The sequence below is a fragment of the Cuculus canorus genome, chromosome 1, assembly GCF_017976375.1.
Source record: "Cuculus canorus isolate bCucCan1 chromosome 1, bCucCan1.pri, whole genome shotgun sequence".
NCBI classification, from domain to species: Eukaryota; Metazoa; Chordata; class Aves; order Cuculiformes; family Cuculidae; genus Cuculus; species Cuculus canorus.
This window is the reverse complement of record NC_071401.1, coordinates 69,935,112-69,958,983: the sequence shown is the minus strand read 5'-3', so window position 1 is coordinate 69,958,983 and position 23,872 is coordinate 69,935,112. Positions and strand designations below refer to the sequence as shown.

General features: G+C 37.2%; 1 protein-coding gene across 3 annotated transcripts in view; it reads right to left on the bottom strand.

The window, feature by feature from the left end:
* Nucleotides 1-686: 686 nt before the first annotated feature.
* Nucleotides 687-23,872, bottom strand: part of GABRG3 (gamma-aminobutyric acid type A receptor subunit gamma3) — a 315,410-nt gene continuing 292,224 nt past the window's right edge. For 2 of the 3 annotated variants that reach the window (XM_054053392.1, XM_054053406.1), the window contains exons 8-11: nt 21,702-21,854; nt 14,243-14,439; nt 12,107-12,136; nt 687-8,683 (exon numbers count right to left, since the gene is read on the bottom strand). In XM_054053392.1, coding sequence (XP_053909367.1) covers nt 8,405-8,683; nt 12,107-12,136; nt 14,243-14,439; nt 21,702-21,854 — 659 coding nt within the window. In that variant the 3' untranslated portion in view covers nt 687-8,404. The remainder of the gene's footprint in view (nt 8,684-12,106; nt 12,137-14,242; nt 14,440-21,701; nt 21,855-23,872) is intronic. The other variant, XM_054053396.1, reaches the window with a different exon arrangement.

Genomic DNA, 23,872 nt, shown 5'->3' with positions numbered 1-23,872 from the left:
AACCTATCCTCATTTTTGAGCAGACCACTCATTGCTAGTAACTAGTTTTACCAAACGCAAATGGGGGTACACTATGAATTACCTGTCAAACTAATAAGTGAGAGCAGTAGAGTTCCAGAGGGAAAGAGATTTCTTAGTTAAAATTTAATGAGAGGCTATGGAAGAATTAGATATAACTTGTCTGTGAAATAAAATATCGTTTGGAGAAAAAAAATGCCTTAGTGCTAGGAACATACAGGAAGTATAAATATGAAAAGCTCGGATAGGGAAATAACTATTGCACTACAGGATCATGAGGAATCTGAGAAATTCCCGTATTATCTGTGGCCCAGTTGTCAGTTCCCATGATGCTGTGGTCTGGAACCCCAAAAAGCAGCAGGGATTCCACAGTCAGAGTAGGGTTGAAACTGGCAGTTCTGCAGACACGAATGTTCAGAGGCAGGAATTATACTGCATTTAAAGAGCATAAACCAAGAAGAGCCTTACTTAACAATAAGTAGCAGCCAAAGAAATTACACTGGTAAAAGTGCAGAGTACACTTTTACCAGTAAACCTCATTGTGCAAGCAGATCCAAAGACCTAGCCTTCCATGTACTGAAAAAGTTGGGATTGGGAAAGTTTTGAAATAAAATTTTATTATAAATTTTAAAGATTCAAGAAGTTTATGCAAAAGAGACAGGGTTTTTTTGCTGGATTTTCTGGATATCTTTGAATTTCCCACTTTTTGTTAGCACCATGGATAAACCTCAGTCTCAAATCTTCTCATACTTTTTGTTACTGCCTGCTCATGGTGACTATTGAAAATCATTTTAAAAGAATCTTTTGAAATTTTCTTTTAAGAACCTATCAGAAAGGTAACACACTATGCGTCTTTTCTTAGAAAATTTTTCAGATGTCTGTTTCTATTCTGTTAAACTCTCAATTTCCATAAGAAAACACAACCACCAATATATGCACACAATACTTGCGTTTTCTGATAATGCGTATTTATTTGTATTCAGAAATACAAATGTTGGGATCAAAATACGAATATAAATAGTATTCTAGACACACAGCCCTACTCTTTAACACAAAGTAAAATGGAATGGATGTTGTCAATAAGAGAAAGTCTTTGAGAACTTGAGGAGATTAAGTACTCGGGTGTTTGACTTTTCTGGTTCAGTCAGTCTGGGGACTCACTAGGATGGCTATCTAACTTAGAGTGACATACTGGTACTAGTGCTACCTGTATTATTCAAGGCACATTGGGCACATAATTGTACTTTCATTTCACTATAACATCACAAGCTGCACTGCTAGCAAAGAAATCACACACCCCTAAGAAAAACTTAGGAAGGAAGGATAATTAGAAATGTAAAATTTTATTTCTCTTCTCTAACAAATTTCAATTTGGCACAGAGTTGGCAATTTTTATGTGATTCTTAAAGTTGCACTCACTTAAAATTAAAAAAACCCAGACAAACATATGATGTCATATTTGGAAAAAAATGTTCTGAGAGCAGTATACTGAGAGTTTAAAACAAGATGGTAAGAGGAGTCTGATGACTACCTGTAGTAGCCACAGACTGAGCTCAGATTCCCTTCAGCCTAGTGTTCCTACTTGTGACAGCCACATGTTGGCCCAAGATTTATGGTTGGTATTGCATGTAAGCATGGATGGTAATAAAGTCACAGGATTCCTTAATGACTACAAAAGAGGATATGGGGAACAGATACTGTAATCTCTCTGCACAAGGTTTCCTACTGTTGTTCAGAAAACCACTGTTTTGTGGAAGCTTATTCCGAAATTTTATTTCCTTTTGAGCACCTTCTCTGACAGTGCCATACTTCCCCAATCTGCCTGTGCAATACTGTCAGCTGATATTATTTTACCAGCTTTCCATCAGTTCAATAGCAGTGCACATTTTGAGGATCCCATGTGGTCTGTGACTGCTGAACGGGCTCTGTAACATGCACTGCTCCACATTCATTTGTCAGTGTGAGATTTTTTTTTTTAAATGTGCTGCCAATATTGTTCTCTTAATCTATTTTCTATTAATGTGCAATTTAGAAATATTGGCATTCACCTGTATGAGGCCCCTCTTTAAGTCTGTAGATCACAAATCTCACTTTAAGTACTTAAGGTACAGGTCTGCTCTCCACAAGCTTTGAAGCCAGTCAATGGATAGTCAGCTCTGACAGAATACAATCCAAAGCTCTTCCTGTTTGCTTGTAAGGCTATTTTAACTTAAATCTTTCATGTAGTCAATGGTCTTGATTAAGAGGAAGTTTTTGACTAGATGAGTTTTCTTTAAATCTTGTAATCGTAACACAGTCTCAATAACAAACCATCGCTGACTCCACTGAGGATATTTTATTCTTTGTATTTTATAACACACTGTGTCAGTACAGTATCATCTCTCCCAAGCACTTCCATTGTCTGCAAGAAGGTAGAGAGACATTAGAAGAGTATTAAGTGCTGTATTAAATACTAAAGGAAGTACCTGGTTTTCCCTATAAGAAGCCCTACAGGCTGGTTTAGGCCTCCAAGTAAAGCTGATTTATGTGAATATTTCCATGACACTAAACAGGCTGTTGTTGCTCCTCTGAGTAGTGTCACTCATTGCTTAGACAAAGAATACCTGGCACATAACTGACTATATGGGTGTCTGGTTTGCCGGGTTCAGTCCTTGAGAAAGTCTACTCCCAGACATATGAATAAATACAACCATGTCTTCTGTTGTCTTACTTTTTCCTTCATAAATAGCAAATGATTAGAAGATCAAAATGCATGTTTTGATAGAAAGTAGAGAAATCTCAGATGTCCAGCTCTGAAGCACTGAACTTCATGATGAATTTTATGGTCTAATTTCACATATATTCTAGGAAAATTCTTGAAGACTCCAGATACATACAGACACTGGCTTGAGGACTCAGAACAAAAGAGAAAAAAATAAAAGAAAGTAAATTTTGTAGAAAGGCATACGTCGTCAGAGACATCGGATATACCCCTTGAGGAATGCCAGTGTTTGCTAACCAATTGCTTGAAGTCAGTCACAATGCAAAGTCATTTAAAGAAACAGCTGTCATGTAAATTGGATGATTAAAACCATATTTATCCCTAATTCAATATTTAGTCCTTGACAGCGTTATAGAGTAACATTTATCTTTGCGTTTTCCACCAAAGGTACGGTATAGAAAAAATTACCGTTTAACTTGTCAAAGCAAAGCTGTTCAAGTGGAGATTATTTTTTCAGTTAAAACATCATTTCACTTTAGATAGAAAACATAGTTTTGGTTTTAGTTTCTGAGTCAGTGGCCTAAATAAGGAGTAAAGTAGATTTTCTGTTTGTATCCCAGACAAATCATTGTTCACAGGGGAAAAAGTAAAACTGTTAAGGCTTGAAGTTGTTGAGTCTTGAAGGAAGGCCTTCATTCTTCACATGTATACAACAGTGCTTCAAGAAGAGGATGAGATGAAACATAAGAAGGTTACAGACGTGTAAATACAGTGTAAGACTAATGACACTACAGGCTTTTTTTAAGTGTAAGTTGAGATGATTTTATGCTTGCTGGTTGTATAGGTAGAGAGAGGGAGGGTAGATCTGAAATTAACTCAGAAAAAAATAAAACTCTAAAGCGAAAGGAACCTCACTTTTCAGCTGTGGAAATGCATTACCACATTCCCAATGCATAGTTCAGTTTTTGCCTATTTTAAACAGTCTTCTGGGAAGTGACCTGGATGAGGTAAACATCAGCTTTGAGTTTATGTCTGCATCTCTCAGTGGAATGAGGTTGTTAAGTGAAGAAGGAAGAATTCTGATAAACTGCTGAAACTCCACTCGTTTTCTTGCTACTTAGGAAATAAGAAATCTATAGACTGCCTAAAAAATAAAGAAAAATCAGAAAAATACTCAATGTGGAGCTTGAAGACATTTAGAATATTGGTCACACACTGTGGTGCTCAGGAAGAACTCCACCAAGGTCACTGTCCCTCTTTCTAATTCTTAGGCCAGGAATAGTATATCCTTCAATATCAAGAAATGCTAAAGGCACTAATGTTAGAGGCACGAAGATTTCACTGTAAGCAAGAAGTATAAACCCTGAAAAAAATCATCTAATTGTGTAGGCAGCTGTCATTATGGGGTATGGCTTGCCTTTTCTTGCAAGTGGGCAAGTTACTTGCAGTGGGCACTTTGTTTTACAGCTTGTAAGGTAACACCATTAGTCCAGATTGTGAGGCTAGTGAAATCTGTTTTAAAATATTGAGTGTCCCTTCCCATAAAGTCAGCAGTCCAGTAGCTGTGGTCTTTTCAAAGCTGTCTTGCACCTGGTTCCTTGGAGTGTGGGCAGGGCAGAGCAATTTTTCTAGATGTATGGTGCAATTTGATGTAAAAAGGAAGTAAGATGAGTTGTGACAAATTTATGCAGCAACCTCAGGTGCTAGACTCTGAGACACATTAGGACTGCAAAAGTGTATGAGATAGCTATCTATCTGAGTTATTTGGTAGGATGCCTCCAGTTCCAGAAATATAATTTCCTACTGGCTAAAGGCTCATGTGTCACTGCTGTTCCAGCAGATGCATGTGCAAACCACTAGGTGAATGATTTGGAATTAGCTGTGGGTAGTTGGTAGGAAGAATTGAATAAGAGAAGTGGAACAGATGAAAACTGCACAACAATAAGAAATAATTCCTCCCTCTTCTTTTAGCCCCACTACTCATCGCTGCCCCTGTGAAGACAATTCTTGTTTTTCGATTCTTCCTGTTGTAATTTTTCATTTTTTTTTTTGCGATGTACAATATTCCAATAAACACTTGCGAGATGATGGAAGAGGAAATGAGCTTCTGGAGGAGGAGATGATGGAGGAGGAAAGAAAAGAAAGGTTATCAAAATACCTGAGGTACTTTAATTTACAGTCATGATTCTTGTTTATAAAGTTACATTAAAATTGTGTGGTGTGTGGTATACATCAGTTCCATGTTAGTATTGCACATGGAGACAGCATAAACTGACTGTAAGTTTTGACAGACTTATTCTTGAAAGAATGGCTGTAAAAGAAAGAGTTGTCGGTATGCTAGACGTCTGGGCCAGAAGAATGGAGAAGACTGGATTAACCAGACCAGTGTTTTTACACATTCTTAATTCCATTGAAAATGCTGTCCTCAATGTAGGAAAACACTGTCCCTCAACCTCTAATTAAGGGGGGAGAATAAGAAGTAAGACTTAAGATGCTCCTGGGAAAAGCTGGTTACTGCCTTCCTCCATTCCCTTCCTTTCCTTGGAAGGGTAAAAAGAAGTACTAAATTAAAAAAGGAAAAAGTAGTTTAATAAATGCAAGTCTTGAATATGAAATTATCTGATAATAATATGTTCTAAAATGCTTGAAGGTGGTTCTTACGTTTCTCACATGACAGTATGCATAAGTGCTAATTCCTTTCAATTTGCAAAAGAAGCGAAAGAATATCTGGAAGTTAAGTAGGATATTCTTACTACTGCAGAAAGATATGTCATGTAGATATATGTAGACTATGTTATCTAAGTGTCTAGAATAATTGTATTTTGAATGATGCAGAGCCTAGAAAACTTATCTTCCCTGATCCCTATGATGCTTCCGTGCCTGCTAAAGCACAGAGCAGTGAAGTAGAGAGAGTAAACCAAGCAACTAGGAATAAGCAGAGGAATGTATTCTGGAACCTGCCAGCCTGTGGGCTTGCATACAAATAATTTTCTTTCACTTAACCCCAGAGAAGAATACATTACAAATTGATGTCTTCTCCTGTCAGTATAAAAGCAGAAGGCAGTAGTGGCTGCAGATTCTTTCTTGCTTAGGACCTTGGAAAAAAAGTGGAATTATACGCTCCCAGCTTCTGTTTTATGAAAGCACTCAGAAAACAGATGGAATGCAAATGGGCTTAGCAGCATCACTCTTCCAAATAAGGATCTCATGGTATTGCACACTCTCAGCAGGAACAGGTAGCCATGAGCAGAAGTGTAATAAAAGTATATGTTCATCATCTCAAATGGGAAGGCTCCACTTCCACACTTATTCCCAGAACATTCATTCAAGGATGCAATTGCTTAAATAAATTTCACTTTACTGGTTAAAGATCTAATGGTGGAAGGCATCTTCCTGTGCTTCATCTGTCTCAATACTCCCACCAAAATCAATTGATTGTGCAGAGGGTTTGCAGTATCAGACCCCTAAAGGATGACTTTCCATTCTTTTATTTAGACTTGAAATATTTCTAGTTCTCTTGCAAAATATGGCTGAAGGTGGTTGTTAGAGTAGACTAATTCAGAGTTACAGACCAGGATATTCAACTTCAATTCAGTCACCTTCTTGCACTGCTGAAATTATAGCTGTCATCCTTAAATAAAATCCATACTTCCAAGTGCAGGACACAGAGGTTTACAGAGTAATAGATTTTACAGAGTAATTTGCTACTGACAGTTAGCAAAAATTTCAACATGTATTTTGAAATCAGAAGGTTATAATTGGTTCAAAAGACATTAGATTGGGTAGATTTTGCTAAAAACAAGGCTTTGATCCTGCCCCAAAATATTTCTTCTTTTTGCTTCTAATTCCAATTTTGTTAGTCCTCGGAGATTTGATTTCCCTCCTCACATAACACAGCTCTGTCTCTCATATTTTAGACTAGTGAAAAACAGAAGAAAGTATTTAGAATAACTACAGTTAACTTTTGTTTTAGTAATCTTTTTCAATTAAAAACTCACTGGAAGCACAGAGCAACAGCAATGACAGACAGTGATGTTTTAAAGAACACGACAGCATTTCTCTTCCTTTAGAATCACCATTACATCAATTCTTGCTTGTTTGCAGCATTTTCCTACTAAGGAGAAAAAAGACTGCTCTTCAATCACATCTCCTGCTCATTTCTTATCATATACTCTGTGGAAAAGACACACATTTTTTTGCTATGATACAAAAATTATCAGGTTCCCCAAAAGGGGAAAAAAAAGGAATTTCTTTAGGTCTGTTTTAACTTTAATAATTTGTGACCATTTGTCTCCCAAAGGGTAATGAAAAACCATTGCTATTTAGTTTTTAATCTGTATTGTTTTCTTAATAGCAATTATTAATACGATCTGTAAAAGACATAATCTAGTTTAATACTGTAAAACTAGCTTTTGAAAAAAATGGTAGTTTAAGTATTTAATGGTTAAAAGCTTGAAAAAATACAAAATAGGTCTTAAGGATAAAATATAGTTAGTAGTCTGGGAAAAAAATGAAACCCACCTTTTTCTACATGTGGCAACTGTTCCATGCTTAATCCAAGTGGGACAATGGAGATTCTGTAATCCACTATTCAAGTCACAAGTGTTCAGTTTTCAGCTCAGAACTAGTAACAATTGATGTGAGTAAGGACTGCAATTTTTACCTTTATGGAAGGAATGAAAAATGTCCTATGGCACACATTTTTCAATTTTTTAAAATAACTTTGAGAGAAAAAACAAGAATGCATGACAGCACTTTTCAGTAAATTGAAATCTGAAGAAAGTCACGTGTTCCTAGTGCTATTATATAGTGATTTTTACTCATGGTCTATCAACTATGATCTGCTACAATGATGCAAAACCAAGCAGGAATCTTCCTGCGTCAAGTACTTTAGAAATCAATGACCATATGTTTAACCAGTCATAAAAAATACAGTTAAAAGGTGGAAAATCTGTAGAAGTTATGCCTACAGCTGCTTCAGAGATAAGCAAGTCTTTTATTTATATCAAAATAATAGCTTTCTAGTAACTCTGCATTCTCACCCTAAGTTAAAATCAATATGTGTAGGTACATGAATGATTCTGCAAATACCAGACCTTTGCAGAAAGCGATGTCTGTGTTTTGAACCCACTAGAGATATTTCTCACTGTCATTTGGTGATTTCTCTATAGCAAGGAGATCACCAATGAGATGTTTCTCAAAACCTATGTGACATAGCTCAAGCAATGAGTGGATTTGTCAGCTTTGACTTATTTGCCATTGCTACTGTATGTTGCTCTGAGCCTCTCCAGGATACGACAGCATTTTGAAGAAAGTATGAGAATCAAAACCAAAAATGACATATTTAATCTTTTGCCTGAATGGTGTATAGCTTTTATGCCAGGGCAAAATAGTAGAGATTCCAATATACAATAATTATTTATAAACATTGCTTACACTACAAATTCAGCTGAATTTTTAAAGATTCTTTTCCTTAAAATTAATAGCATCAAGTAGAGAATTCTTCCACATTTTTCTTTTTCAGGCAATTATTAATTAAAATTCTTCATCAGGCTTTGTGATGGTGAAGGTTAATGTGGCCTTTATAATTTGAGATGAAACTGATCATGTTCTTCACTTTTTCTGCACTTTTACCATCTCTTTGTGGTGTGAAAACACAGCAGTCTTCACCACTACAGGCAACATTTATAGATAGAGGTATCCAACCCAGTAGACCAGGTTAAACAGCAGGAAGGATGTAGGAAAAAAGACCCTAGAGTAAGAGTCCAGTTCTAAGATGTCTATGTGAATCCGTCCTCTCCTCCATGAGCCTGATTTACACTCTTCGTAACAACAGAAAAAGCTCTGACAGTCTTTCCCATCCAGACATTCATAGACACAGGCATCTTCAAATTCTTGCCAATACATGGCATTGTTCAATGCAATGACTGTAGTTGGTGGTCTCATGTCAAGTACAGAATAATTCTGAAGAGAAAAAAAAGAAACCAACAGTTAGGTAAGCTTCCACGGATGATACAGATGATAATTAATAAATTAATAAATCAAATTCTGGAAAAATCACAGGATAAGAGGTTGATACTGTAGGAATTCTAGATTTCGCAATCATCTTTCTCCCCCACAAAGGGTGCCTTTTCAGATGAGTTTCCATAGAGATGTTGTGGAGTGTCAAGTTTAATTCTATGTGTATTTTCGACTTTGGAATTCAAGCATATATTTCATGCACTAACCATTTTTTTTACACTTATGAATTCACTTGCCTGTCAGAAAATTATTTGTAATTTGCAGCTACTGTATTTAAGAATGGATTCTGAAATATAAGGAAAATGTCTCCCCTCCACATTTTATTAACGAATGATCTCCACTTAGAAGAGCTGCATTCACTGCCTCTTAACTATGCCATGATTTATAAAAACAGGTATGGTCAGCAACAGGTAGTCATGATTTCAGTACAGGACTTCTAAATGCCATCTCTAGGCATGTCCCCTTAGTGCTTATCACATCATACTCAGGAACAAGACACTCTGATATTATGCATCCTCACAGTACCACTTGTGCCCACATGCCTCTCCTTCTTCAATGTATTCCCTATTTACACTTTGTCAACTTTTCTGTCACACCATTTCCTTTCCAAGAAAGGTGCTTTCTCGCAATAGTCTTCTCTGTCATGAAACCATTCATTCCTTCTTCACAAATGTCACCTCCTCTGCTGGCATCACTAGGAAGGCTGCCACCAGCTTTGCTGTCTGTCTGCAGCACCTTAACAAAGCAGATTCCATCCCTATCAGAATGGGTTTCTCCATCTTGGGGGCCCTTTCTCTCCCTGTGATTGCTCTGAGCGTTGCCTTTGCGTGCAGAAGCATGCTGGGTATGCTCTAAGACGCTACTCATGTCTCTGCATTATGCCTGCTTGCATTCTGGAGGGTGTTCTGGGCCCCTGCTTCCACACTTATTCCAAGTACTCAGCGTTTCCTGTACAGGGTGTTGTGTTGTACCTGAAAACTTTCATTCTAGATGTGAAACAAATCGTCGGTATGACTGATGTACCTCGACAGAAATTTTCCCTTTTCTGTTAACTTCAGTTTCTTTCTGCAAATCTTTTCTTTTGGTGTACAATAATATCCATATCATTAAAAATGCCAGTCCCTGAGCTAAGAACTTGATGTGGCATCCTTCTGCTTAGGTGGCATCTTCAACACAGAAAAGTATATGTGAACAACTGCCTTATGATATTCAGCCAATTACTTCTAGAAAACGATTCGTCTCATCATAAGTAAATGGCTAAATTCTCTCAGGTGCCTTGTGCTGTGGACTGTAAACAGATTGCAGCTTAGCAGCAGATTATTGCAAATCTATTTGTGGTGAATGACTTCATCTCTGAAATTTGATGACAGAAATTATACCCTCATGGTCTTCTCTCACATTTGTAAAGTTTCAAGTGGCTGGATGCAGAGCTTTACAATGTGCTGCCACACGGAAAATATTATTGAACGAGCAATCATTTTTTGACTGAAGCACTTTGGAGACAAAAAACCTATGACTAAAGTGTACATGTGTCACATATTATTCATTTATTGCAGGCCATTATGAAGATTAAGTACTTGGGGACTGAAATTTTCTACACCTAGCTACAATATTTATGTTAAAATGAAGAAAGGCTAATTTAGATCTCTCTAGATGATTTTTGTAAGTGGAGATAAACGTCCTGATTCTGCAAAGGAAACTCTCTCATCTGTCAGTAGCCTGGGATTTTTCGTTGTTGTTTTGTTATATCAACTAGCTGCTCAGAACAGAAGATAAAACAAGACCCTGATAATACGGAGGGATTAGTACGATCGCTTTAATTTCGATGCCCACTGTGTCCTGCACATCCTGCAGAGCTGGGGTTGGGGAGAAAGGGGTACATGCACAGTGGATGGCAGCCCAATACCACCCAAGAGGTCTGGCAAGGCAAGGCACTTCTCAGGTGCCTTGGAAAAGGCAGTTCAAATGCAGTGTTAAACACAATTAACTATTTCAAATAAGGTATAAGAGTGTCCTCTATTAGGAAAAAAACAAGGGATGGGATTATCTGAACATGGGTTTGCAAAGATTAATAAATTTCATATTTAGGTGGCATTACTGCAAGGCTAGAAAAGAAAAGACAATATCATAAGAGTCAGAGACACTTCTTATTTTAAGCAGTTTATGCCACAATTTGAGCATGGAAGTTTTTTGTGTGTAAAACAAAGCCCGGCTCAGGATCTGTCTTATAGTATAAAAACAAAAGTGAGTAAAAACTTGAAAAGATTGCAAATACTTTCCAAACACAGCCAAATGACTATACATAGACAAAGACTAAGCATTAAATCCTACCATCATTTTAACTGTACATATTTTTTCTTTATTTTTTTTAAACAGGAAAAAGGATAATGCCACTACCCATTCAGTGTCTTATCATCATCTTTCAGACAAATCTGTCCAGGGAATGACAGCAGTATCGACTGCATAAATGCAAAGCTTGCTGTAAACCATTAATTGTCAATGAGCAGACTTTAAATGCTATATGAGCTCTTTAAGTACATCAGAAACTCGTGACAAAAACGAAAAGTGTATCACACTACTTGTAAAAGGTAAGCTAGTAATGTAGAGCTAGCAGCTGTAAATTATAAACTTCAGCAAATCCAAATCAAGTAAAGCAAAAGCACTATTTGAGTTCTGTCCCTGTTCCTATTTGGATCTGATAGCTGAGAAACAGACCATCCATCCAACTGATTAACTCTGCGTGTTTTATATTTACATATATTACAGTACGCAGTTCATTTTCAGTTTTCATACAACCTAGAGACCTAATTTTGTGCTCAATTTGAACTTTCAAAGTATATATATATAAATAGTTTCTAGAGTTTTGGGGAACAGAATTTATTCTATTTTTGGATACGGTGCAATTAACTGTGTGCTTAAATTATTTGAAAATTCACCTGAAAGATCGATAAATATTTTACAGATGTGTATAAATGAATTATTCTCTGGGAAACTGAGTTAAAACTCCATATAAGTTTCTGACATAACTTGCTCTTATTACTTTTTTATAAAATGTAATGAGAAACTGCAGTATTATATAAAGTGGACACAAAATTTCTGAGGTAAAAATAACACACAATATCCTACGCTTGACCCTTCTCCCTCCCAAATCATTTGATAAGTCTTTATAGAAAGAGGCAGCTATTTTCCTTTGACACAGCCAAAACCAAACTGACCTTTTAACAAAAAAAAACCAAAATAATATTTATAGTGAAGTCAGGGTAAACCGTAAGATAGTGGTTGAGAGTTCTCAGAAATTATTGCAAGTAAATATCAACCATATATTCATGCCTCCATTGCTCTTACTGAATAAAATAATTTACTTACCATTACATGACCAAAACTGACATCAGGTAGCTTAAATAAAGATAATAAAAGAATTATTCAGAAGAAAACACATTTATTGTTTCATATGCATATAATGTTCCATAGCATTCCTTAAACCAAGCTTTTAAATGCATCTGTCCATAAAAGACTTCATCCTGAGTATTCTACATGTTCGCCATAATATTCTGTACACTTTAAAACCGCATGAAACCCCACCAGAATGCACACCTATTTTCCATTCACTTTAAATCTTTAGTCAACCCATTAAATTTATTTATTTAGCTAATAATAGCTAAGTGAGCATTTGTTCTTCTGCTGGTTTGCCTAGAGCACGTTGCTCGGGAATATGTCCAGGCAGGTTCTGAGTGCCTTCAGAAAAGAAGACTCCACAACCTTTCAGTGCTCCATCAATCTCACAGTAAAGAATTTTTCCTCATGTTCAGGTGGAACTTCCTGTGTTCCAGTTTGTGAACATTGGCCCTTGTCCTGTCACTGGGCACCATAGAAGAGAGTATGGCCCCATCCTCTTGACACCCATCCTTTTAGGTATTTATAAGTATTGATAAGATCCCCTCTCAGTCTTCTCCAGGCTAAACAGGCTCATGTCTCTCAGCCTTTTCTCATAAGAGGGATGTTCCAGTCCCCTAATCATCTTCCTGACCCTCTGCTGGACTCTCATCTGTAGTTCCTTGTCTTTCTTGAACTGTGGAGTCCTGAACTGGACATAGCCCTCCAGATCTGGTCTCACTAGGGCAGAGTAGAGGGGAAGGATAATCTCCCTTGACCTGCTAGCCTCACTCTTCTTAGAATCATAGAATCATAGAATCACTAGGTTGGAAGGGACCTACTGGGTCATTGAGTCCAATTATAAAGTTCTTAAGATGCTCCAGGATACCATTGGCCTTCTTGGCCATGAGGGAACATTGCTAGCTCATGGTCAGCTTGTTTTCCACCAGGACTCCCAAGTCCTTATCCACAGAGCTGCTTTCCAGCAGGTCAACTTCTAACCTGTACTAGTGCATGAGGTTATTTCTCCCTAGGTGCAGGACTCTACACTTGCTTTTGTCGAGCTTCATTAGGTTTCTCTCCACCCAACTTTCCAGCCTGACTGTGTCTCGCTGAATGGCAGCACAGCCTTTCAGTGTAGCAACCACTCTTCCCAGTTTGGTGTCATCAGCAAAGTTGCTGAGAGTACACTCTGTCCCCTCATCTAGCTCACTGATGAATATGTTGAACAAGACTGGACCCACCACTGACCCTTGAGGAACACTGCTGGCCACAGGCTTCCAACTAGACTCTACGCTACTGATCACAGTTCAATTTCTTCCTTCACATTTTGCCTATTTTCCTTTGTATTTCAGATTTCATATTTCTTCCATTATGCAAAATGGCATACAACATCTCCAATTATGAATGTCAGACACATAAGATTTTCCACTGATCTGGTGTGGACAACCCACTTTTCCTTCCCTAGGTTCACACTCACATTTTTCCTCCATTATATTCTCCCTTCTCATTCTCGTAGTCAAATATGAAGTACACCAGGCAATTTCTTGTGGGGTTGTTTTAGTTGAGTCTAAATAAGCAGCTCCTGTGTGCATCTGTGTGTTCCTAATGGAAGTGTCCTTTTGGCCAAAAGTTCAGCTATGTATAAAACCTATGGAAATCTCCTCTCTTCTTGTACTTAGGAACAAATCACTTTGTGCATAGGGCAAAAAAAACCCAAAAACCTGTTGATTCCCAGTGGAGACATTGGAATCCTGTTTGTAAAGTTCATAAATATTTCTAGACCTGTTAAGCCCTGAAATAGTAGGTGCATGTGAATACACGGTGATGTGTATATATTGTATAAAAAGCTATGCAATCTGTTTCAACAGAAGCCCTTTATGACTACAACAACAGTAACTGGAGGACAAAAGATGTGTGGGCAGAGTTGCTGTCTCATGGTCAGGAGGCTGCTTCTGTTAGAAGAAGACCTCACTCAACAGGCACATAACTGGTTCTGCAGATCACAGCACAAACTGGGATGAGCTCAGAAGAGTGGAGTATTATGGGATTACAGGCTGTCATTGAATGACTCTCTGCTCTGTTAGCCATGCACATACTAGAAAAGAAATGTCAATGCTCCCATCTTACCGATTTTTTCTTCTTAGCACAGTTAGGCTTCCTGCAACTTGAGTAGTAGTTGAGGGTTGCATACTCCATCAGAGCAGCAAAGACAAATAGAAAGCATACAGTCACAAACAAATCCATAGCAGTGACATAGGAGACACGGGGTAATGACTTTCTTGCAATAGTACTCAAAGTTGTCATGGTCAATACCGTGGTAATGCCTGCAGAGAGAAACTTGGTTTAATTGTATGCAATATTATTTCTCCATGTCACAGAGGAATCTTTGGCAACAAACACACAAAATAGAAATCTGAAGTGTACCCAAATAATCATGGTAAGTTCATTAATTTCATTTGGTATTACAAAAATAATGAAACATAACATCAGTACAGCCAACAATATTTTGTGAACAAAGATTTCCTCAGCTGTTTATATTTGTATTTGCAAAACTGAATTTCCTTTGTTGTTCAATATGCTTTACCTTGTCTCTTTTTTATTCTGGTCCCAGTTAGGCTGGAATGGTGGTGAGGGAGAAGGAGGGAATGAAGAAATTTTTGAAGAGGAGTGTAAAGCAATAGAAGTAATAAACTTGAAAAAATTAAAACCAGGAAACCTAGACAACAATGAGGAAATGTGGTCTTTTTCTCAGCTGTAATGCTCTCATAAAAAATCTTATGTTCAAAAAAGAAAAGAGGAGAAAAAAAAAAGAAAAATATTGCTGCAAAGTTCTGAGTGTGAATTTTGAAAATACATTTTCACACTGCTCCTTCCTTGGGAGTCCTCTACTACTATTTTCCTTCTGAGTGAGGGAAAACAGGCCTTCATATAAACTTAAGGTGTAATCTTAATGGAAATAACCTTTTTAATTCATACAAAGCATCACATCTTACATTGATTTAACAATAATGAATATAATTGGAACTACTTAGTGTGAAATACCCTGAAACAATAATACCAGTCCTACAGTGAAATCTATGGGGTGTGAGTTATTTGGCTGCTGTTAATTCATATAATTTCTCTTCATTCCTGAGGAACAGAAGTCTTTTCATTCCCACTTTGGACTGATGCTTTTAATCATGTTACGAACTGCAAGCATTCTGACAGAAAAAATAAAACTCCTCAATGGCTTGGGAAGAAAAATAAAGCTCCCATTTAAATAAATCTCAGGAGAAAAACTGTTCTTAAAACAACATAACCATAAGGTAATCTTTCTTTTTACAGTTAAAGTGATATTTTTTGATGGTACACAGTGTTTGAAATGGCAGGGGATGACTTAAAATATGCCTTATAGTAAAATTACTTCCCACAAATAGCACTCTGGAGAGAAAGAAGTGTCTGTGGATTAGTTTTGACTACTTTATATTTATGAAGGAATGCCCACATCTGATTTGTAGCATTTGATAGAAATTACAGTGATTCACAAGTATAACCACCCCTATTCAAACCCTCAGAACGCCCCTGCAAGAGCCAGGAGGCAAATAATTGCTTGGGCCTTGACCTTATTCTGCAGTGAAAAATAACTAAATGTATTCCCTAAATAATGTAGAAACTAAAGAAAAAAATAAAAATAAAAAAGCAGTTCCTGAAATAACAAACCCTAACAATCAAGATGAAAGAAATACTCATATAAAGTGGGAAATGTGGACTTTGTATGAACCTTGGACACTTAAAATCTATTGGGAAAATATTTCTGGTTTCTGCTAACTCTGCCACTCCCAATCTAAGTACATGTGGCTGTCGTGGTCCAGTAACCTCTACAGACTCATCACCAACAGTTCTGTAGCTAGCCAATGCTTTGAAAAAGCTCCAGAGACAAACCTCATGCTTTGCCATTCATCACAGTAGTCAACTGCTAAATGTCCAACTTCAAAAGGTGTTAACTCACTAACTTTGATTTGACCCTTACTAACTACAGGTTAATTAGTCTTCCTATGTGAGTCCAGATTCGGGAGTCACTAACTTCAGAAGAACTGCATCCAGACTACGACATACTCTACCACATAAAATAAAGTTGTTTAACACTTCCTAACCCACATTTAGATTTCTAACACAAATCTGTTCTTTTCAGATCCACATGTGCATGCACCAACTCTTAGGTATTTTACTACCTTTAAAAAATTTTTCAAAACCTATAGTCTTCTTCCAGCACAATATACCATGTCTTTTTTACCTGGACTCGAGGGAAAGTTTTTATTTCTTGCTCATCCTGTGACAGGATCTCAGATTATTTTAGGAAACTATTTTTAATTAAAAGGCAAAAAGAAATGAAAGGGGGAAAAAAAGCTTGCAATGGTTAAAACCAATTTTGTTTTGCAAAGGTCTGTTATTTTTCTACTAAATGCTGTACAGACTATGTAATGTTTTTTCTCTGTTTTTACTGTAGTGCAGGTATAATTTTGTATTATTTATGACAAGAAATATTGTGCAGGTATCTGTGATGATGGCCAGGTGCTAAGGTGACTATGGACATGAAGGCAGAGAAGTGAGAAAAAAATTGCCATTGGCCTCTGTACTTATGGGTAAAAGTCCCTGGCTCACCCTGAGTCCTATATCCATGCATTAAGCCTGAATATGAAATTTCTGCCCAAAATCATGCTTGAAACTGTGAAAAGTTAGAAGCTCTAGGTGAGAACTGAGCAAAATCAGCCCATTAAATCATGTTGTAAATGCTTCACTGATACAGAATATGCGAGTTTTGGGTAGCTCTGGACTAATTTTAGCTCATTGAAACAAAGTAGGTTCTACTAAATTTATAGACACAGCACTGGCATAAGATTTATTTTAGTTTGACGATATTGTGTCTATCCTCAGTCTCTGACAACAAATTACATTTTGCTACCAGAATATAAAACCTTGGGGAAAGGAAACCTTAGTATTATCACAAGCCATCATAGTTTCTGGATTATGCATCACATTTGAAGGCAGGGGCGTGCGACAAGATTGCTAAGCACAGATGAAAGCATCCAAAGGTAAAACAAACATATTTTTACCTCTCTTACTCATGTGAAATATTTTTATGGCATGAAATCCAATAGAAAAGCACCATTCTTCATTTAAGCTGTGGCTTGAACTTGGATGCCAGCTCACACCATAAACAAACAAGGAGTTATCAAAATAACAAAGTTTCTACCCAGTGTATCAATTTTACATTTGACACACAGACACATGTTTTAGAACATTAAAATAAGTCTTACAGGGAAACATGCAGAGATAAAAAAGAAAGAAGATGTACCCCATGATAAAGTTTTGTATTCCTATATGTATACAATTTGGAATAAACAGACATGCAGATATCAATAAAATGCAGCAGCTATTATTTCCAACAAAGGTATCTAGATTCTGTACCTTTAACTCATTTTAATTCTTATGCTAAGAAAATTCAGTTTTTTTGAGTGGTTTCAAATGTAATGAACCTTGTCAGATGAAATTGTTAAGTCTCTTACTTTAGGGAGGCCTGTATGATGAAGTGAACTGTACATCTGTTATTGAAATTAACAGTGGTCTCAAACTGTCTATTTCAACAGAATTTTAATATCAGCCACGGACAGATTTGAAGTAACCCGGCATAAAAATTTTCAAGTAGACAGGTGTAAGGGGGAGCTTACAAGTTTGTGCATAAATACTGGTTTGTGACATCTATAAGCTATAAGCAAACATCATACCAAAAGATGCTGTGTGATCATCAAAAGAGTGTCTGGGAGATCAAATGATGAAGGGATACATAATGCATGAGAACATGTTAACCTTTAGATCATTGGCCTAAACAGTTATTTAAAACTATTGCTGTTTGAAAGCTCCTTACTGGACAACACTATGCAAAGTGAGGTAGCAGGATCTTCAGTGTTAGAGATTCTTTGGACAGTGAGGCTCATTCATTCTTGTTTTCCTAAGGGTATGTTGATGGGACACAGGAGGAAAGTTCTATTGCTTTTACCCATGCTGTCATTTGTCTATAAACCTAATTAATTAAACTTTATTTCTTTACCTAACACCTGTCAGGAACTCCTGCTTGTTTTTCTAGTGAATGATGGAGTGACAGGGAGAACAATGTTCATTTTTTTATTAAACATCATCTTTATTTTCTTTTTCATCAACACATTGCTGGCCTTGACACCCTTTGTATTTTTTCAAACTGCAGTTCAAAGTCACTTTGTAGTAACTGCCTAGTCCTATTACTTGTTATATTCATGGCAAAAATGGGATGAAAGCTTCAATTTAACTTAATTTGCTTCATTTTCAAGAGAAACAACCTTTTGTTTTCCAGATCATTAATTTTCTTCAGACACTTGCTGGCTGCTTTTAACTGCGAACTTTGGGAGAAGATCATCTTGATCACTCAAGACAAGCAGTAAGAGCAGAGAGGCTTTTTTTTTTTTTTTTCCTTTTCTCTCTTAAAGGAGAGCAAAATAATCTGGGATCACAAAATGCGGTTCTCATCCAACACTCGAATTCTATTTCCACTTTCCCACTTACCTTTCAGGTGTCCTGGAGTGAGTCATGTTTCTGCTCTGAGCCTCAACCTCTCAAAACGCATGTGTTGAAAGGATCATGATGCCAAGTTTTTAAAGAGCACTTTGATGCCTCTGAATAGTAAGGCTGAATAGGACTTGTGATCCTATTTTTTACCTCATAGCAAAATACCCCAGCTGTATTTATTTTTTTTTTTTTTTGCACAGAAATACCTTATTACTTAGAGTTGTTCAAAAAGAGGTAAAAACCATCTTTCATGCAACTGTGAGCTGTTGTCAATAGCTTAGGAAGTTGCTGTTAATTTCAGAGAGTGAAATAGTTCCCTGATGTTACTCCTTTATATTAATGCAGCTATACTCAGAGCAGGTTTGGTGTACTGAGTCTACAATTCATTTCAACTAATAAGCAGAACAATTTCAGCAGTTTGCCCTTGGCTATATTACTCACAATATCACCCTGTGCCACTATTCAAATATAGATGTGTACTACTGCCCAGACAGATTTCTAAATTGCATTATATAAGTAGATCTCTAAACTGGGAACATCTGCTTACTTCATCCCAACAGTCAAAAAGCTGTTGCTGATTTGGGAGCAACAGGACTCTGTGCACAAAAAAAAAAAAAAAAAAAAAAAAAAAGAAGCTGACCAATGTATATATTATTTTCTTGTCATTTGACTTTATTAAAAAGTTATGTTATAGGGTTTTAGGAGTTAGTCACAATTGACATTGAATTTAGCCTTGGAAAATCTAATTTTTGTGTTCTTACGTCAAATACTTCACCTCAGTGTAAGAACACATTTTTTCTCTAAAGCTCCTGCTGGCTGAGGAGGTGAGGCAGGGAGAGTCACACTGTTGTGACTAGTGATCTAATGCAATTCCGAGCCTAATTAATTGGAAAACATAGCTGTGTGTTGTGAGGAACTGCCCTCAGGGACAGGGTACGAAACACTGCTTCTGGAAAATTAGTAATGCAAACCGTTAGACACCTTTTCTCTTACTCATTGTGTGGGATGGTCAATTTTTCCTTATTTTCACTGAGTCACACAGTTTAAGAAGAGAGCAGTTCAGCAAGGAAGTACGCTAAAGACGTATTGCTCTATTTTCTGACCACCAAAGGAAAGTCTACACAGCCAGGAAGAGGCAGTTGTATAGATGCATCATCCTCATCTTTGTGTTGTTTTCATGCTGTCCTGGAAGTGGAAAGCATCACAAAATAACCATAAGTCTTAGGGTCTGTCGTATTGTTAGATCCACAGTGTAAGGGCACGTAGACACTCACGTGAAAGAAATGAGGACTGAATATTCCTTTAACTGGAAAATAACCTCATAAAACTGGACCCACAAGATGCCACATGACTTGTAATGGTCAGAAGCACTACATTTTTTAGTTTTACAAACTCCTGGAACAAATCAAGCAGGGTATGTTTTTTTTTCTCGCACAAAATGGGCTTTAATACAGAATTACTTATGAATTGTGCACCACTGTTTACTGCTTGAGGTATTCTTATTACAGGTTTTCTGGGAGTTTTCTTTCTACTGATCCTTTTGCATAGCTCCATGTCAGTCAGCTGCTCTTGGTTTGAAAGTATGCCCCTCACCACCCACTAAGAATTAAAGCTGATACCACCGCCCCCTCGGAAGATACCTAAGGGTTGATAGTAGGAATGAGGGGCATACAGCTTCATAGTGTAAATAAAGCCATGGCTAGTGAGGTTTCATAAGTAACCACTATTTCTGGTAAATGCTTAGTTATCTGAATGAAAAAGGGTGGGGAGTACTGACTACCATTGATTCTGGGGAGTGGGAGACAGGTTCTTTGTACAGATGGCCTCTCCTATACTGTGATTGAATGAAAGCTTTTCAGAACACAGCAGCACTTGAGAATGCTTTGCCTGCCGCAGGCTGCCTACATGTGTCCTTCAAGGAGATGCAGCCTGCTCACAGCCCTTGTCCTCTAGTTTTTCCTCGCAACAGTATCACCTAGGGACTCAGTTGCTCCTACAAATGGTTTCTCTCTGATTTCAGTTCAAAAAGTCAGGCAGGTCATTTTTTAATATCCTGTACTTTCAAACTGAAATTATTTAGAGTACAGTTGGTTAAATGGCATAGTAAAAAGCTCCAGCAGAAAGAAGCAATGAATAGTATGGAACGGTAGCCTTTATGCTTGAAAATAGGCATGTAAACATTGACACACCCTCTCCTTTTTTTTCTAGACTGACAGATTTCTGAATCAGTTACTATTGGCAGCCTCAGCAGCCACAGCCTGGACTAAAATATTGGTTTTTCCCTCAGTTCTGATGTATGCCTATAATTGGCTAAAATATAGACATATGCCCCTGATGCTGGCAAAACCTGCAGGTCTTCCTACAGATATAAGAATAAATGATCAGCATTTCTAAATGTGTCCTAAAACACAATGCCAAAATGCATACATGTGTCCTGATGTAAATGAGCTGCTGGAAAACCTGTACTAGCCTAAATCTCCACAATCTATGAAAAATATCTATACATCTCGTGTGGAACTTAACTTCAAGCACACAAGCTAAAGCACTTTGCATGAATTAATATTGTTATATCTCACAGTTTTCTGTATATAAAAGACTTTATATAAAAGACTGTATATAAAAAACTTTCCTGTGCAGGAAAGTTTCAGAAGGTAAAGAAGCTAGCAGTGCGATTAATGTATTCTTAAAAAAAAGTCACTAAATATCATACTGAGAACAAGGAGACAGACATTAATACTAGAATATTATGCAACATAGGTGGCAGTGTCATTCCAAACGGTTAGGGTAGTTTACTTTTAATTACTCTGTTAAAGGCAGAAAACCAGAGACTTCAGTGACAAATAGATCTGAGTATGCAGATGTGGTAGCGATAATTCAAAGCATATAGTTAGTCGTCTTTTTGAAAGGAAGCTGAGATTTTCAAATTATGCAAATGATAGCATAGAATGCAGATGATAGCATAGAAACTGCTCAAAGAGAGCAGAAAAGGGAATTATTAACAACTTACCTAATGCTGTTCTTGCTGGTGTGGCATCTTTCTTAATCCAAAAGGATACCCAGGAAAGAACAACTGTTAATATACAGGGAATGTATGTTTGAATAGTGAAGTATCCCATTCTTCTACTTAAGTCGAAGTATATAGTCATGACTACATAATCACCTGCAATAATAGCACAGAAAATGAATTGGCATTGTTGTGTGATACAGATGTTTGTTCACTGAGGTGCTAGTTTTTTAAACTTCATAAAAATACTGTGTAAGAAATATTTTTAGAGTTTCAAGAGCATCTCTGAAGTGAACTTCACGTGAAATAGAATTCAGATAAAACTTCCCATTTCACTTTCTTTTAGTTTTAGGTCTCTGTGGAAATGATTACATATTCGGAGAGGCAAAGGCTCTCAGCAATCATTCTGGATGAGTAAATTTTTTAAAGGGATATTGGCTTTCCAGACTTGATATTTGTGGAGTGCTCCATGACCACAAACATGAAGAATTCACCAGATTCTGTAGTCAAACCACACAAAATCCCTCCTTCTGCAAGATGTGTCTTCCCTGCCTTTATTTCAGCTTTGAGTAAATTGTATTATCTTCTTTTGAGATAGGAATCAGGCAGTAAGGGTCTTTAGGGCGAGAGTAGCACTGAAGCCTCAATTCTGGCAAGAGAGGTCAGACTGCATACTTTTAAAGGACTCATAATTAAAAATCAAGAGTCTTTTTACAAGCATTCCTTCATTTCAAAGCAGTTCTGCTCACTAGTATTATATGTAAACCTTCAGAATGTCAGCCTGAATATAAAGTTTATTATTCTGCCCTGATTCATAAAATCAAGAGCTCAGTAAGAAGGCTACTTTATCTCACATTATATAGTTTTCTTCTCAGTATCTCTTCTGTTAACCTTTGTGACTCCAGAGGGGATAATAATCTCTCCTTCTCTTTCTACCCAGTAGAGGCTACTAACCTTATCACCTCTCTCCCTACTAACAGCTCCCTCAGCTTCACAGATGTTAACTATCCTTTCCTCTCAGACAGTTGCAGTGATTAACAATAATGAAACTGAACTGAAACCAATTTCTCTGCTTTGCTTGCTTCCATTTCAGATGTGAAGAAGAGTTTATATGCCTGAGAACCTTTAAGAAGTTTTGTCTGACTACGTCAGACTTGACCTAAGAAATTATATAGATTCTCGTCATAGACCTTCACTTTCCAGAACACAATATTTGCAGAAGGCATCATTTGCAATAGGTACATAATTCTGTCATTTGACAGCAAACCATCAGAATACTGAAGAAATTAATAGCCCAGAGGGATTACTCTCCAAAGTAACGTACATACAACTCCCCCAAGTAGAGACACAATGAGTTCATTAGAAGTTGAAACAAATTAAAGCCTAATCTTCTAATAACAGAGAGTATTTAGAACAAAAACATTTAACACAATGTATATTTTGAATATAGCTAAATGTTGCATAGAAAATTAATTCAGTAAAAGTAACTTCTACCCAAAGAATCTCTGAAGGCCATTGTAACATGAGTGAATTATCATGCTACGAAGTCAAAGGTAAATAAAAATCCGAGGGTGTGATCTGGGGAGAAAAACTTAGAAAAATGAGTTAAAGGTCTTTTTTGACCAACCGATTCTATGATCCTATGTTTCTATGAAAAAGGACATTTTCTATGTACTTTGTTTTGAGATAAACATATTTGGAAGACGTTGATAACTCTGTCAGCGTTTTCATCATGCCTCTGTTAGATGAACATGTACATCAAGGCAGCCAGCATGGCTTCACCAACGGCAAGTCCTGCCTGACCAACCCAGTGGCTTGCTAGTATGGAGTGACCACACTGGTGGACACAGGAAAAGCAATGAATGCAATCTATCTGGACTCCTGTAAAGCCTTTGGCATGGTCCTCCACACCAGCCTTCTCTCTGAATTGGAGAAATATGTGTGGACTGTTCAGTAGATAAGGAATTGGCTGGATGGTCAGAGACTAGTGGTCACTGGCTCAATACCCAGAAGCAGATCTGTGACAATTGGTGTCCCACACGGGTCCATATTGAGACCAGTGTTGTTTAATATTTTCATTGATGATACAGATGGTGAGATCGAGTGCACCCTCAACAAGTTTGCAGATGACACCAAGCTGAGTGGTACAGTTGCCACACCGGAAGGAGGGGATG